General features: G+C 42.3%; 1 protein-coding gene and 1 non-coding gene across 2 annotated transcripts in view; one reads left to right on the top strand and one right to left on the bottom strand.

The window, feature by feature from the left end:
- Nucleotides 1–124: 124 nt before the first annotated feature.
- CUNH3orf49 (chromosome unknown C3orf49 homolog) overlaps nt 125–13,030 on the bottom strand; it is a 22,384-nt gene continuing 9,478 nt past the window's right edge. Inside the window, exons 3-5 of the mRNA XM_031362574.1 lie at nt 5,623–5,747; nt 941–1,054; nt 125–542 (exon numbers count right to left, since the gene is read on the bottom strand). Coding sequence (XP_031218434.1) covers nt 342–542; nt 941–1,054; nt 5,623–5,747 — 440 coding nt within the window. The 3' untranslated portion in view covers nt 125–341. The remainder of the gene's footprint in view (nt 543–940; nt 1,055–5,622; nt 5,748–13,030) is intronic.
- Nucleotides 12,713–12,775, top strand: LOC116085476. Its single transcript, XR_004116581.1, has one exon. It is a non-coding gene; the product is annotated as a U7 small nuclear RNA (small nuclear RNA).

Here is a 13,030-nt window from a genome sequence, read left to right as displayed (position 1 = left end):
ATGAGTACTTATGGTGTGTGTTTATTGGAGGGGAAGTTTTCACACTGCTAAGAATGGCTGTTTTGTGAGGTCAATCTATCTGCGTTGCTTTTCTGCAGCTTTCTCTGTTAGTACTTGAGGAATGTGGTTGGTAAATGCTTCTTTATTGTTTTGTTCTTGAGGAATCTCTTTTAAAAAATACTTATTTGGGGGCATGTGTGCATTGTGCATGTGTTCACGCTTATGTATGAGGGAGTGCACCCGCTGTAGCATGTGGTCAGGTTCAGAAGACAATGTCGCCTGCTGCTTGTCTACCCTGTTTGAGACAGGGTCCTCTTTGTAGCTGGGCTGTGTACTAGGACTCAGCAGCAGCAGCAGCAGGGGCATGGGAAGCATGTGCTTCGCAGCTTATACTTCCTTGTGGTTCTCTTGGACAGCCTTTGGAATTGCTTCGAAGACTGAAGGATCTCAGCCCCTAGAAACTCACACTGTTTCAGCTCAGCGTGTCTTTGTTCCAAAAGCTTCATGGATTTGTCAGTCACTGTTTCTATGAGGTCATCCACCTATGATAGACAGATACAAAGAAACTGCTGAAAGCAAAGATATGCTTTTTTTTTTCTGAGAGTGCCAAAGGAGCATTCTAACTCAGCTCATAGCAAACAGAGCTTAAAAACAGATTTACCATGCAGGGGTTAAGACGACCTCATTTCTGCTCAAGCCTGTGTGTGCCTTGTTTTAATTGAATTTGTTTAATATTTATTATGCATTCAGTGTCATCCTAGGTCTCCTTAGCAGTCCCTTACCCACTCTGAGAAGCCACCCCCCGCACCCCCGCTGACAGTATTTCTTAATGGTAATTGTTAATTAGGCCCCACTCCTTGCTGTCTTACAGGGCAAGATGTTCAGTTAAGTCTGGTCTCCGGTGCTTCTGAGACAGAAAAGGCAAGACTTTGCCTGGTACCTGCATTTGAAGCTTGCCTACAGTCAGCTCTGATTTCCGGAGAATGGCTTCCATGCTCTGCTTCTTCTTTTTAAGTGTTGGGAAGTGGGGTCTCTTTTTTGATGAATATTGTGCCTATTGTCAAAATGCAAAACATGCCATTAAGATATAAGTGTCAGTTCTGCACTAGCAACCAGTAGGCCCCCTCGGACATTCTCTTAATAAGTCATTGTTTGCCAGGTAACAGTTGAAATTCGCATTCATATTCTCTGCACCCCCTGTATTTCCTTTGTGCCCAGAGCGCTCTTTAAAGAGTTCTATAGGATGCAGAGAAATGAGATTATTTGGTTCATAAGGATAGACAGTTTCAGGGGAAAAAAATAAGTCATTGGAAAAGACAAGAATTTGTTGAGGCTGCAGAGTACATTGCGTGCTGGGCTGATATGGGCCATTGCCACCAAAAGCTCATTATGCTGTATCCAGTTGTTCAGTTCCTCTTGTGTCTCTGGGTTTTCTTATTTCCATGGCAGTCCAGACATAAAGAAACCTTGCCTGGATTCTTCTTGGTCATGCTTGACACTTTCCCCTTGTCCCTGGCTTACCAATTACAAGTACCTGTCCTAATAGCATCACTGTGGGAACTCATTCCTAGGTGCTGGTACCTGCTGGCCTCCCTCTCCATTCCCTTTGTACTTGATGATCAGCTGCGCAGAGTGTGGTTCTGAGATCATGTTTAGGCCCTACAATTTGAAAGAGGTTCAGAGCCATCACTGAGTGCCTACTAGTTGACCCACACTGAACTTTCCCTGACCCATCTAAGGATCCCATTTGGGTCTTTGGGGTTTTGTTTTGACTCCAGATCTTGCTGTATAGGCCCAAGCAAGCCTGGAACTCACCCTGTACCCCAGTCTGGCCCCAAACTCATACACACACACACACACACACACACACACACACACACACACACACAGATACTTGTCTCCTGAGTGCCGGGAGTAGAGGTATGCACCACCACATCATGCTAACTAGGACTCCAAAGCATCTACAGTAATTGGTGGCTTCCCAGTATAATTAAGGCAAAGTTGGGTGCTGAGTCAGGTTTTGAAAACCAGGCTGAGTGAGGATGAGTAGCCCAGCAGGTCTTCTGTGCAGGGCATCTCTCTACAACCCTACAAGTTCTCTGTTTCTGAAGCTTCCTGTTTTCCAAAGAAAGTTTCCAAAGAAACAGTTTTATTTGAAATGTCCTACTTTTAAAATCTGGGCAAGTGATTCATACAGAATTTTGGGAGCATTGTGAGGGCTAGTTAAAACCCTCTATAGCCAGGTGCTAACCTCTGTTTTAATGTCTTTTGATATACAAAAATCTTTTAATTATAGCCAAAAGTTTTCATCTTCTGGTCACTGCCGTTTATACAGTGAGAAGACTTCCCTGTAAGCCCCAAACCCAGGAATAGCCTAGAACGTAGAGGCACCTGATAACCCAGAAGCAAAATTCAAAACTACTATTGTGTGCTAACAGTGACAGTCAAGAGTGTTAGATGGACCCTTCTGCCCATCTGCAAGGGTAGAAATGTTTATCAGTTATACAGTACAAAAAGACACTAGCTACATGTGGTTATTGGCACTTAGGTGGCTATTGTAACTGAGAAACCAGACATGGGACTTTTTGATACCATTTTTTCTGTGTAGCTCTGGCTGTCCGGGAACTGACTCTATAGACCAGGCTGGCCTTCAATTCAGAAATCTGCCAGCCTCTGCCTCCTGGGATTAAAGGCGTGTGCTGCCGCCACCACAACCCCATCTGAGAAACTACATATTTAATTCCATCTAATTTAAATTAGTATTGTCACAGGTGGCTATCACACTGTATACTTTTTTAATTCATTTCATTTATTTTATGATTATGAGTACACTGTAGCTGTACAGATGGTTGTGAGCCACCGTGTGGTTGCTGGGATTTGAACTCAGGACCTTCAGAAGACCAGCCAGTGCTCTTAACTGCTGAGCCATTTCTCCACCCCACCCCCCCCACACACACACATACTGTACACTTATACACAGTATTTAACAATGGACCTGGGAAGGGGAAGGAGTTTGGCTCATAGAGTACGTGCTTGTTTTGTGTTAAGCATGAATTCAATTCTAAGAACCACGATAAGAGAAAAAAATGGGAGAAACTATGAATGGGAGCACTCAGCCTTTACTGGAAACCTGACTCTCCCCTCTCATTTTCATCAATTAATAAAGTCTCAGAGTCATCCATAAAATGAGGCAGTATGACTACCTACCTTAGAGAACTGCAGCCATTTTCTGAGTTGAATTTTTTTAAGCAACTAGAACAACCTGGGAAGGGCAGTGGTAGTGCACGCCTTTAATCCCAGCACTTGGGAGGCAGAGGCAGGCAGATTTCTGAGTTTGAGGCCATCCTGGTCTACAGAGTGAGTTCCAGGACAGCCAGGGCTACTCAGAGAAACAACAACAACAAAGTAATAGCATAAGAAAAATACTAGGCCTTAATCTGAGCACCTTGGTCTCATATACTCCAGAGATAAGGGTCAGCCAGATGGATCTGTGGGACCTGAGTTAGAGCACTCAAGACCCACATGGTAAAAGGAGAGAGACAGCTAAGGAAAACTTTTCAGGTGTTGTATACCCATCACACAAACATGTAATAAAAATAAAATACCTTGGTGTGGTGGCACCTGGGAGGCAGAGGTAGGAAGATCACTGAGTTTGAGCCCAGCATGGTCTACAGAATGAGTTCCACGCTAGCCAGGAACTCAGAGAACCCTATCTTGGGAGAAAAAAAAAAATTAAAGATATACTTGGTTTAGATTCAGACTCATTTAATTTTTTTTTTCCTCAAGACTGGACTTCTGTGTGTAGCCCTGGATGTCCTGGAACTCACTCTGTAGACCAGGCTGGCCTCGAACTCAGAAATCCGCCTGCCTCTGCCTCCCAAGTGCTGGGATTAAAGGCATGCGCCACCACTGCCCGGCTTATCCAATTTTTTTAAAGTTCTTTTTATTTTATGTGCGTTGGTGTTGTGCCAGCATATATGGCTGTGTGAAGGTGTCAGATACCCTGGAACTGGAACAGTTATGAGCTGCCATGTGGGTGCAGGGGATTGAACTCAGGTCCTGCAAAGAGCAGCCCAGTGCTCCCAATCACCAAGCCATCACTGTAGACCTCATCCAACTTTTTGATCATCTACAAACTTTAGACTTAAAACCAAGCAATTAAGATACAAATCAGGGGCTAGAGAGATGGCTCAGCGGTTAGGGGCACTGACTGCTCTTCCAGAGGTCCTGAGTTCAATTCCCAGCAACCACATGGTGGCTCACAACCATCCATAATGAGATCTGATGCCCTCTTCTGGTGTGTCTGAAAACAGCTACAGTGTACTTATGTATAATAAGTAAATAAATCTTTTTAAAAAAAAAGAAAAGATAAAAATCAGTAAATATAACCCAGGCCTGGGAGGGAGATTGGTAAGTAAATTACTTGCTCTTGCATGTGTGAAGCCCTCAATCTAATCCTGATAGCCCAGGCTAAAATAATCCAGGCCTGGTGGTACACATTATTAACAGCACTGGGGAAACAGACATGCACACACACACACACACACACACACACACATACACACACACGTTCACACACACATACACAAAGTCCTCAATTCTTTAAGTTTACAAACTCGAATTTATGTCCTATTCAGCTTATGGTCTACAGGTTGGACATACCTGGGTCATCTAGACATGATAATGTTTCATGTTGTATATGTAGCCATTTGAATTAATTCACTTGATTTTAATTAAAATTAACTAACACTTTCCTGGGTCCGTGGCACTGTTTCGCTTTCGAAACTCTGCAGGCTAAGGGGAGAGAGTCCACAAGCACTAATTCAGTTTTCTACTTCCTCGGACTCCATCGCGCTCTCAATGGCATATATGACTAATAACTACTTTATCAGACAAACCCTGATGCCTTTGCAGAAGCTGCTGTTGGGCAGTTGGGCAGCACCACCATGCACATGACATCTAGATCAGCCACATTCCTAGTGTGTGACCACAACTTTGGAACAATTCATTGAGAACTCACAGAGCTCCAAACTAGTGTAGGCCAGACTGGAAGGGCTAACTAATATGGATTCAGAAGTAGAAAGATCAGATCTGGAGAATACCCTTATTGTACCTTAAACTCTTGGAAACACAAGCAACAGGTGCAGGGGGTTACTATGGGTGAGTGAAGTTAGAACATGGTTTTGGCAAGACCCAATGTGGTAGTTTAAATAGGTTTGGCCCCCATAGACTCCTGTGTTTGAATGCTTGGTCCACAGGGAGTGACATTATTAGGTGTGCCCTTGTTGGAATGGGTGTGGCCTTCTTAGGGTAGTATGTCACTGTGGGGATGGACTTTGTGGTCCAATGCTCAGGCTCTGCCCAATGCAGAGGAAAGCCTGCCTGCCTTTGGATCAAGATGTAGAATTCTCAGTTCCTTCTCCAGCACCTTGCCTGCCATGCGTCCTGCCATGATAATGGACTGAACCTCTAAAACTATAAGCCAGCCCCAATTAAATGCTGCCCTTTATAAGAGTTGCCTTGGTCGTGGTGTCTCTTCACAGCAGTGGAAACCCTAACTAAGACACCCAGAGAAAGCAATTTATATAGGTCTTTCAAAACAAGTTGATGCTAGCACCTTACCTTCTGCAGCCCTGAAGGAAGTGATGTCACAGATAATCGCTTGGTGGTTCTCTTGGCTCGGAGAAGCCCGTTTCCTCCAGTTACCTCTTCTGTCTCTGCTTCTACAACATCAAGCTGTATAGTTGCTTAAAGAAGAGGAAGAAGAGGAGAAAAGATTGTGTCAAGATCACAGTTGCAAATGTAGTCTTCCTAAGCAAAAGCATTCTGGACAGATGGTGTTATATGCAGCTATACTGTCTTGGAAACTTTTCTTCCTTGGGATTGAAAATAAAAAGCAGATTTGCTTTTCTGGTGTTAGGATTTCTTCTGCATATAGTTGTCTCTTGTAATGGCCATAGTCTTGGCATAGTGATTACCTCTTTGGACACATACCTTTGCCCTGCCTGGTTTTCACTCTGGCCATGAGGAGTTAGGAAAAGGGACATTCGACTATGAGGGTTAAGTCAGTGTCATAAAGCAGACTTAACATTTGTTCTGCAGAAATGCTTCTAAGACTCATCACTCACATACCATAAGTATGGATGTCCTATATCTAGGAGCCTTTTCTTAAACATTTTTAAAAAATTTATTCATTTTATGTCTGAGTGCACCAAGTGTATAATGCTTGCTGAGGCCTGTAGATGGCATCAGATTCCCTGTAACTGGAGTTACAGACTGTTGTGAGCCCCCATGGGACACTAAGAACTGTTCCTGGGTCCTTTGCCAAGTAGCAAGTGCTCTTAACCACTGAGCCAGCTTTCCATCACCAAGTAGAAGCATTCTTCCGTATTTCCTTGTATAAAGTTAATCTCAACTCAGTAGACATTATATTAAAATGTTACCATAGGTCTGCTAAGATGGCTCAGTGGGTAACTTGCCACCAAGTCTAAGTTCAATCTCCAGGCCCCATTTGGTAGATAGAACCAACTTTCATAAGTTATCATCTGACCTCCACAGGTACATATGTGTACACACACACACACACACACACACACACACACACACACAGTGTACTGACATATGTAGGCAAAATACCCATTTGCTTTAAATAAAAAATACAAATACAAAATAATTTAATAAAGTGAGATAATAAAGTGATACCATAGACTTATAAGTAAGATGGCCAATTAGAAGCTGCCTCCATGTGATCCAGTAAAGGAAAAGAACTAGAATATGAAAAAGTATGTTGTATTCCAAAGACAGAGAGGAGCATTTAAGAAGTCCACAAAAAACAGACAAAAAAGTGCACTGAAAGATGGCTGTTAATATACCAAAAGGACTAAGCCAAGCTGAGCATGGGTTCCAGCCCCATTGAGTTGGAGAGAAGCAAAAGCTAATATAGGCACCCTTGGAGAGAGGAGATGGGCAGGTCCCCCTCGAAGTAGGCCTGCAGCCCTCACATGCATCAGAAACACTGTAGGTTTTGTTGAGACAGATTTCCTTTATCACTAAGTTGGTGGTTGAAAGGAATTGTATTTCTTGTCAATCTATATGACTCCAAGGGTATCAGTGAAGAACCATCGCTTAAAACTTAGCTACCCTGAGACTCTGAGGAGAACCTAAGTTTAACCTGCCATACACATCCTCCAGAGTTTGAGGCACCTCTAGGGGGTCTTTGTAGCAAGCAGGAGGACATGATGTTGACAAACTGAAAAGTGCTGGTAGTGGAGAGCTTGGCTCAGGCACAGGAAGAGGGAGCCCCGCCCCACTCTCAACAATAGCCCTACACCTAAGGCCAGCAGGTAGATCAACTCTGGACTCTCACATCTGCCACACTCAGCATGTAAGCCCAGTTTAGGATACATGAAACTCTGTCTCAAAAGAAAGTACACAGACAAGATTTAAAAACCAGTAGCTAAGTGTCTGATTATATAGACCAATGGCATCACCTCAAGCTAAAACACACATATGTCTAAATAAACAACTCATAGTTAGCATTGGAGTACCGCTCTTGTCTGGCTGAAGACTATAACAAGTATGAGAGTATACTGGTTACTAGGCGAACGTCAGAACTGATGCTCAGAACCAGAACGTGGCTTTCCAAATCCGACAATTATTTAAGAGATGGGAAGCTCGTTTTTCAAGAGAGAGAATCATTTTAAAACTTTGTCTTATTTTGATTCATGCCTTTATAAAAATCCATTGCACATCTGATGTGGCAACACTTTGAGTAGCATTCCCAACATTGTGGTATGATCACTAAGTACTACTCTGTAGGTAATTGGCTGTTGGGAGATGATCACTTAGGTTTATCAAACTTCTGCACTTGGCCCTTTCCTGTGCCCTTTAATAGTCCTTTGCCCCTAACCTCTGTTGACCCTAAGAAGTCAATAAGACAGTGAATGTATCCTTAGATTATGGAGTCTGTGACACACAACTCAGCATCATTAAAATAAGCATGTGTTTTCTGGTGCTAACTTTATTGGGAGTAAATTTATTGAACACTGACTCCTCTGTGCCATGCATACATACATTTCTTACTATATCTACTGGTTGAATTGACCTAAAATCGGGTTAACGAAACAATGGCCTACGAGCCAAAGCAGCTTACTGCTTGTATCTGTAAATACATTTTTTATTGGATGCTGTCACACTAAAACAATAAAAAATGCTGGGTGGTGGTACTTCACGCCATTAATCCTAGCCCTTAGAAATCAGGGGCATGGGGGCTGGTGAGATGGCTCAGCAGGTAAGAGCACTGACTGCTCTTCCGAAGGTCCTGAGTTCAAATCCCAGCAACCACATGGTGGCTCACAACCATCCCTAATGAGATCTGACACCCTCTTCTGGTGTGTCTGAACACAGCAACAGTGTGTACTTAAACATATAATAAAAAAAAGAAAGAAAGAAATCAGGGGCAGGCAGATCTCTGAGTTTAAGGCCAGCCTAGTTTGTAAAGTGAGTTCCAGCACAGCCAGGGCTACACAAAGAAACCATGCCCAGATAGATAGATAGATAGATAGATAGATAGATAGATAGATAGATAGATAGATAGATAATTAAAACCATACTTACAATGTAGGAATCAATCAGAAAGATGAAGAGATGACCCACAGAATGGGAAGAAACATTTGCCAGCTACACATCAGAGGTTAAGATAATATTGAAATAACTTCTATAAAGACCTTTAATAATTGCAGAGAATGCCAGTACATGCCTTTCTTTAATCCTTGTACTTGAGAGCCACAGGCAGGTGAATTTCTGTGAAGTTAAAGCTAGCTGGTGTACATAGTGAGTTTCAGACCAGCCATGGCTATATCATGAGACTGTAGCAGGGGGAGACTTCAAAATTAAACATTAGTAATGCAAATCATTCAATCAACAAGAGTGCTAAAGAATGGTATAAACAGTCCTCAAAAGAAAAGAATGTCCAATAAATATTAGAAAAGTATTCAACATCCTTAGCCATTAGGGAAAATGTAGATTTCATCTCACTGCAAATAAATAAATAAATAAATAGATAGATAGATAGATAGATAGATAGATAGATAAATAAACCAAAAACAAAAACAAACAAAAAACAAAATGTAGATTTCATCTCACTGCAAATAAATAAATAAATAAATAAATAAATAACACCAAAACCAAAACCAAACAAAAAAACAAAGGACAAGTGATCATGAAGACATAGGGGAAAAGGAACAGTATTCACAGTTGGTGGGATGTGAACTGTTACTGTTAAATTCGGCATACCTGTCCCACTCACGAAAAATCAAGAAGGAGATCACTGCAAATTGCATAAGGTTTTTAATTTGAACTAGTATGCTAGGGTCATCCTGCATTTGGGGCAAGGTGACCCTGAGGAAACAAAGCTTGTAGTTTTTATACCTTTTCAGAAAAGAGTTTTACAGCTTACAAAAGGTGCAGGTTACACTTTATCTTTCCCATTGTTCTTTTGTTTTTATTGACCTTTCTCCTCCAGGTGAGAAGTAGATACCTGTTGCATGTAGGAAAGGTGGGGGGAGATCCACCCTCCCAGGGATGTTTCCTGGAACATTTCTTGGGGATAGGTGTTTGCTCTGTAAACCTTTCTGAAGCTCTGTCTTTAGGCTAAATGGACTTTCCTCACTCCTTGGTATTTTTATGAGATGCCCTTGTTTGTTCAATTCTTATATTACAACCACTGTAGCAATGAAGGGAGGATGGAAGGAGAGAGAGTACTGGAAGAGATCGCTGGAATGGGGACAAGAGGGTGCATCTCTAGATGAGCTAGAAACCTAGGACGATGAAACTCTCAGGAATCTATGAGGGTGAACCTAATTAAGACTCCTAGCAGTGGGGAATATGGAACCTGAAATGGCCATCTCCTGTAATCAGGCAAGACTTAAAAAAAAAAAAAGTTTATTTCATGTATGTAGTTACACTGCTGCTGTCTTCAGACACATCAGAAGAGGCCATTTGCCCACTACAGATGGTTGTGAGCCACCATGTGGTTGCTGGGAATTGATTGAACTCAGAACCTCTGGAAGAGCAGTCAGTGCTCTTAACCACTGAGCCATTTCTCCAGCCCCCAGGCAAGACTTTTAATGGAGGGATGGGGACACCAACCAGCCACAAAACCTTCAACCTTCAATTTGTCCTGCCTACAAGATGTGCAGGGGTAAAGATGGAGCAGAAATTGAGGGAATGGCCAACTAATAACTGGCCCAAGTTGAGAAACATACCATGAAAGGGATTCCAGCCCTGACACTATTAATGATACTCTGCCATACTTGCAGACAGGAGACTAGCATATCTGTCATCTAAGGGGCTTCACCCAACAGCTGATGGAAACAGATGCAGAGACCCACAGCTAAACATCAGGAGGAGCTTGGAGAATCTTGGGGAAGATGGAAAGAAGGGTTTGAAGGAGCTAGAGGGATCAAGGACACCACAACGAAACCAACAGAATCAACTACCCTGGGTCCATAGGGGCTCACAGAGACTGAACCACCAGCCAGAAAGCATGCATGGAATGAACCCAAGCCCTTTGTGTGTGTGTGTGTGTGTGTGTGTGTGTGTGTGTGTGTGTGTGTGTATGACAGTTTTACAATTTGGTCTTCATGTAGGACTCCAAACTCCTCACAGCAGCAGCAGGGGTTGTGTCTGACTCTGGTGCCTGCCTTTGAATCCCTTTCTTTAACTAGGCTGCCTTGTCTTGCCTCAACAGGAGAAGACGTATCTAGTCTTACTACAGCTTTGTATGCCAAGAGAGGCCTCCCCTTTTCTGAGGAGAAAGGGAAAGGGAACAGATGTAAGGGTGGTGGCAGGGAGGGACTGAGAGGAGAGGAAGGAGGGGAAGCTGTGATCTGGATGTAAAGAAATTAATTAATTTTCAAAAAATATTATTTGAAAGTCAAAGAACAAGAATCAGGATGAAGATTTCTCCAAAAACTAACACTAGAACTGTATTATGCTCCAGCTTTATCATTCCTATATATATTCCATAGGGATGCTTGTACATCCTTGTTTGTTGGTGCAGTATTCATAATAGCCAATAGATGGAATCAGAATAGATGTCTACCAACAGACCAATGGATAAACAAAATGGAGCACATAACATTGTTCAGTCACAAAGAAGAATGACATTATGACATTCACAGGAAAATGAATGAAACTGGAAATCACAATGTTAAGTGAAATAAGCCAGATTTGGAAAGACAAACAATGCATATTTTCCTTCATTTGTAAAATATTAGTGGAAATACACAGAGATGCCTGCATGCCTGTGCATGCATGTACATAAACAGACATGCAGAGAGAGAACGATAATCAGAGGGGGAGACTGTGTCTAACGGGAGGGGAAGGAGAGACAAGAGAGAGCAGTGGGATATATATGGCAGTGGCATATCCATGTGTTGGAAACAGGAAATATGTCATAGCATTGTTACCAAGGTGGGGGTGGGTTACAGCGCAGGTGAGCTCTCCTGGTGCTGGCCACACTGGGATCTGCCCACAACAGATTTGTTTTCTGCTCCATTGGTCTATAGCCACTACACCTAACACCGGCAATGGTGGCCTTGGTAGGGACAGAATGACATGTGTCCTGCCCCTGAGACAGGGCCAACAGGCATGGGCCTCCACCAGGGTCACTGCCTGCTGTGGACATAAGGTTTGTTTGTGTAACAAAGTACATATTTGTACATTTCTCCGAGGAATGTCTTCCATGTTAATGTTAATGACTCCCAGATAATCAGACAGCATGAGTCAGAAAGGCAAAGGTGTGGCTAATGTCTCAGCAGAATGGTAAATGCTGAGACCTTCAGGACAGCCCTAAAGGCTGTGGAAAAGAACTCTAAAAACATGAGTTAGAAAAGAATATATAATTTCTCAACCATGCAAAAACAGAAGGCTGTGATATAAATTGTATGAGGAGATCTGAAGGATTCACAGATCTGAAGGAACAGAGGCAACTGCACTATGAGCCAGTTTGTCAGAAAGATACAAAGACAGGCAGATACAAATGCAGGCAGATTCCTGTGTTCAGGATCAGCCTGGGACAGAGCAAATTTAGGTCTAGGTAAGGTCAGAATCTTAATCTCAGTACAAGATCCCACCCAACTAAATTTACAAAGGCAAGCAGATTTCTGAATTCTTTTGCAATGTAAAAAAAAAAAAAAAAAAAGTGACCTTACCGTCTTTTTTCTTAAGAGTCAAGGATAAGGTCATGGAATGCTGATTTGTGGGATGGTCAAGAGGGAGCCTAGAATAACTGAATTGATATGTAGATTAAAAGGGAGACTTTTGGTCTACATGAGATGAGTTAGTAAAAAGCAATAACAGGCTGGGCAGTGGTGGCACATGCCTTTAATCCCAGCATTTAGGAGGCAGAGGCAGGTGGATTTCTGAGTTTGAGGCCAGCCTGGTCTACAGAGTGAGTTCCAGGATAGCCAGGGCTACACAGAGAAACCCTGTCTCAGAAAAACAAAAAACAAAACAAAACAAAACAAAAAGCAATAGCAGTTCTTTAGAATTTTTTTTTCTCTGTTGAGAGCTGAAATGTCTGGAGATCTCTGGAGAGCAAGCACAGCTCTTTTAGAATTTTTTTTTTTTTCTAACAAGATTTCTTACCAAGAATTACTTAGCACTTTCAGAATGTTTTCTAACAGCTATCCAGAGATGGCTACCTGAAGAGTGAACTCAGCTCTTTTAGAATTTTTCTCCGGGTTTCTGATTTTAATCAGAAAAATCCAAAAATTACTTTCAGAATTTTTCTAACAGGATTTCTGACTTAGTCAGAAGATTCAAAAACTTTTTATAGCAGCTTTTCTGACTTTGCTCAGAACCTCCGGTGAACTATCCAGAGAGCTTTTAGAATTTTTACTAGCAGAAGAAAGCTGTTTTGAGCAGAAAGCTAGCTATCTCAACCAGAAAGTTTTTAGAACATCAAGAAAAAGCTTTCTAGAGCAGAGCAGAACACACACACACACACACACACACACACACACAC

The sequence above is a fragment of the Mastomys coucha genome, unplaced genomic scaffold (genome assembly GCF_008632895.1).
Source record: "Mastomys coucha isolate ucsf_1 unplaced genomic scaffold, UCSF_Mcou_1 pScaffold9, whole genome shotgun sequence".
NCBI classification, from domain to species: domain Eukaryota; kingdom Metazoa; phylum Chordata; class Mammalia; order Rodentia; family Muridae; genus Mastomys; species Mastomys coucha.
The sequence above is the reverse complement of the archived record's forward strand: the minus strand, read 5'-3'. Positions and strand labels throughout refer to the sequence as shown.